Below are 3,425 nucleotides of genomic sequence, written 5' to 3'. Positions count from 1 at the left end.
CCCCCCCCCACACCATGTGGTGCGTTCCCGCGTCTGCTTGCACATGCCACACATTTACTCCAAGATCCATCACAGCACTGTGACCTCTTCATCCCCGCATCGGAGAAGTGAGAGGCATGATAGGCCAAGATAATCTAGACTAGGTTGGCCTATCACTGTCAGGCAATGAGTTCTGCTTCACAACGGTGTGTCTGCGCGTGCCAAACCCTCCCCACTCATTCGCTCCGGCCTTCATCGTTGGCACACATGGGCTCTCCCATTCTTTGTTTGGCTTGATAACCAACAACTTTCTCAACTGATGAGGTTTTCATGTTTCAATGGTCTGTGCGCTGTGCACAGCAGCAGCAATATTCCGGTATAACCGACTCGCGTGACGGTCTGATTGCGCTATAGCAGTATTTTATTTACAAAGATAAAGAAGGGAAAAAAACGGGGTTTTAGAATAGTGTCTTTCTAGCAGACTTCTCGTTGTTTCAGGACTCGATATCAGTGGACTCCACTGTAGAAGTATTCTAAAATGTGAAGCATACAACCCCGGGGTTAAAAAATGACCCCAGGGCGTATGGATAGGGTTAAGTGGACTCCCCTGTATTTCTCTATTGACTAGAAGAAGGTAAAAAACTAAATGTGTTGTGTTTGTTGCAGAGAATCATCAACCGACTGTTCCACCTGGACGACTTGACCATTCCCGACCTTGACCACGACGCCGTCACTGTGCGGGAGATGTCCCCCGCTGACGTGGTGCACATGTCGACCGACACAGCCGTCATGCACAAACTGTTCCCTCAAGGTCGCATCTTCGCCCACTCCATGTACCTCAGGCTGGTGGAGGAGAATCTGCCAGAACTTATCTCTGACAACGCCGCCATCTTTGCCAGCACGACAGACGCCAGTGGGGGAACACAGATGTCGCCAGGAACACAGACGTTGGGTTGTGCTGACGGAAGACGCCTCAGCGACGCGGATATTTCTGGCATCGACATGATCTCCACGGCCTACCACAACATGGCCGCCATCGGGCTGCAGTACGAGATGGATATCCAGTCGCCGAGCGGGCTCCGCTCTCTCCCCGCACACCTCCGGCACCACGTGCGGGCCATCAGACAGCTGGGTGCTCCCAGCGGCGTCGTCATGGTGACCATCAGTGAGGGGCTGGACGAGGCCGCTGTGGAAGCTTGCCTGGCCACGTACGGACTCACCAAACACTTGGCACACGCTGAGAGACACATTCTCTACTTTGTCTATCGTTTGTGAAACGGGAAAAATACAGTCGTCTGTCTCCGTGGTCAGATCATGACACTGACGTGTTGTTTTGTGTGTCCGGGAGGGGGGGAGGGAGGGAGAGAGAGAGGGGGAAGAGAGGGAAGGAGGGAGGGAGGGAGAGAGAGAGGGGGAAGAGAGGGAAGGAGAAGGAAGGAGGGAGGGAGGGAGAGAGGGGGAAGAGAGGGAAGGAGAAGGAAGGAGGGAGGGAGGGAGAGAGGGGGAAGAGAAGGAGGGAGGGAGGGAAGAGAGGAGCGGGAGGGAGGGAGGAGTAGAACACAGACAGCAAGAAACACCACCCAAAGGGAACAGTTTAGAACACCTGTTGCCACAAGCACACACAACACAAACAAACGACGCGTGTTCTTTCTCTTTGATTTCACACCTTTTTTTAATGAGCCGAAAAAATCCAGATGAACAAAATCCTTTAACACTTTGTTCAGAATGACCCAGACAATTAAAACCTCCATGACCTTGCCCCCGACTGAGTACCCGTCTGGTGTATATGTTATAGTACAACCCCCCCCCCCCTCCCCCCAATACTTGACAAAGTAAGCTGTAAACTTTCTCTGGGGAACCGCTCCGAGACCTGACAATGTCCGCTGTTGTAATCGCTCCGAGACTTGACTGTGTCTCCTCTGTGTATCCAAGACTTGACAATATCTGTGTCTGTCTCCTGCGTCTACTGTTGCTGCGTGGAGGGCCTAACGTAGGACAAAACACGAGCGCCGGATGAGGGAGTTGTGAAACAAGGACAAAACAACAGTACAGTTCACAAAGGGAGAACTTGTTAGTTTTAGTAAGAGTTTTATGGCACTTGCAACACAATAAGGTCATATAAGTTATAAGTACCGAAGAATAGACGTGTTACAAGAGAGTAACATACAGAAAAAAGGAGGAGTGGCAAGGACGACAGATGTTTGATAGGAGAGAAGGGGCAAACCACACCAGAGCACCCGCCAACCACCCACTAAAGGGAGAAGTGAACTTTGAAAACAGTCAAACCTACTTTGTCACCCTGGGATGCCGATCGCTGAGTTTGGAGGGACAGAGTTTTGGTTCCCACTCTATACAGACCATCTTTAGTTTTAGTTGAGTTTTTTACAGCAACTGCATAAGGTCATATGAGCACCAAGGGGTGGATGTGAACAGAGAAGTCCAAATGAGGAATCAGACTTACTCTGCTCACCTCTCTAGCTTCAACAACACAAAGTCTGCTTCGACTATCAAGGCACCCCGAAATAGCGGGTCACAAGAGAGTGACAAACATACAAAAGAAGTAGAGGAAAATGACGATAGTAAGGATGAGGTAAGAAAAAGCAGCAGTTCCCCGTATGTTGTTCCAGCCCATTGACAATTCTACTGTGCATAAGAACATGGTAATATTCTGTGCCGGCATAAAGCACATTTCCGACTCAAGCACGCTAAACGGCTCTTACCGAATTTTTGCTATATAAATTACACGACTTTAAGCACGGTAACTTCGGCTTCAGGCACGCTTCATTTACAAGACAGTTGATATTTTCACGATGACCCATCGAAGTTCGAACACAGTCTACACCGCAGCAGTGAATGTGTTAAGAGAAACACAAAGAACGCAAATGATGGACACACAGAGAGGAAGGCAGAGAGACGCACACAGCCGCACGCGTGGACAGAGGATCTAGCCTAGGGAAAAGCTACACACAGACAAAAACAATACAGAGTCGGGGTGACGAGAATGGGAGGCTGGCTGCCATTTCACCTTTGACCCTCGCTATCCATTAATCCTGATTGTGTATCACGCGCGAGGTGGGATGAAGGCGGTGGTATGAGTGGCACAGCGGGCAGTGGTACACACAGGCAGTGTGTAGGCCTAGTGCGCTGTATCGTGACTGGCTGTCTAAATTAAGTTTTCATTTCCCATTCGACCACTAAACAAAAACTACCATGGCGGGTGTCTAAATAAGAGTGCACACTTTTGCGGGACCGCTATAGGCCAACTTACAAACAAAGGGAAACAGCATGGGACATTTTCTACATGAAAATCTCTGGATTATGTCTACTTCGCACTCAAGCACGCTTCGGCTTTAAGCACGCTTAAGCTTTCTCCCGATGACCGTGCTTAAAGCCGGCATGGACTGTAATAAAATAAAAGACACCAGAAACAAACACTAGCCAAATAT

The 3,425-nt window shown here is 49.5% G+C and overlaps 2 protein-coding genes across 2 annotated transcripts in view; one reads left to right on the top strand and one right to left on the bottom strand.

The window, feature by feature from the left end:
• LOC101859741 overlaps window positions 1-1,299 on the top strand; it is a 24,991-nt gene extending 23,692 nt beyond the window's left edge. Inside the window, exon 6 of the mRNA XM_035972751.1 lies at window positions 646-1,299. Coding sequence (XP_035828644.1) covers window positions 646-1,254 — 609 coding nt within the window. The 3' untranslated portion in view covers window positions 1,255-1,299. The remainder of the gene's footprint in view (window positions 1-645) is intronic.
• Window positions 1,300-1,623: 324 nt separating this feature from the next.
• The window catches only part of LOC101858365 (eukaryotic translation initiation factor 3 subunit G), a gene marked incomplete in the record, with an annotated part of 15,580 nt that continues 13,778 nt past the window's right edge, over window positions 1,624-3,425 (bottom strand). Inside the window, 1 exon segment of the mRNA XM_005109891.3 lies at window positions 1,624-1,964. Coding sequence (XP_005109948.2) covers window positions 1,943-1,964 — 22 coding nt within the window.

The sequence above is a fragment of the Aplysia californica genome, unplaced genomic scaffold, assembly GCF_000002075.1.
Source record: "Aplysia californica isolate F4 #8 unplaced genomic scaffold, AplCal3.0 scaffold00826, whole genome shotgun sequence".
Lineage (NCBI taxonomy): Eukaryota > Metazoa > Mollusca > Gastropoda > Aplysiida > Aplysiidae > Aplysia > Aplysia californica.
The sequence above is the reverse complement of the archived record's forward strand: the minus strand, read 5'-3'. Positions and strand labels throughout refer to the sequence as shown.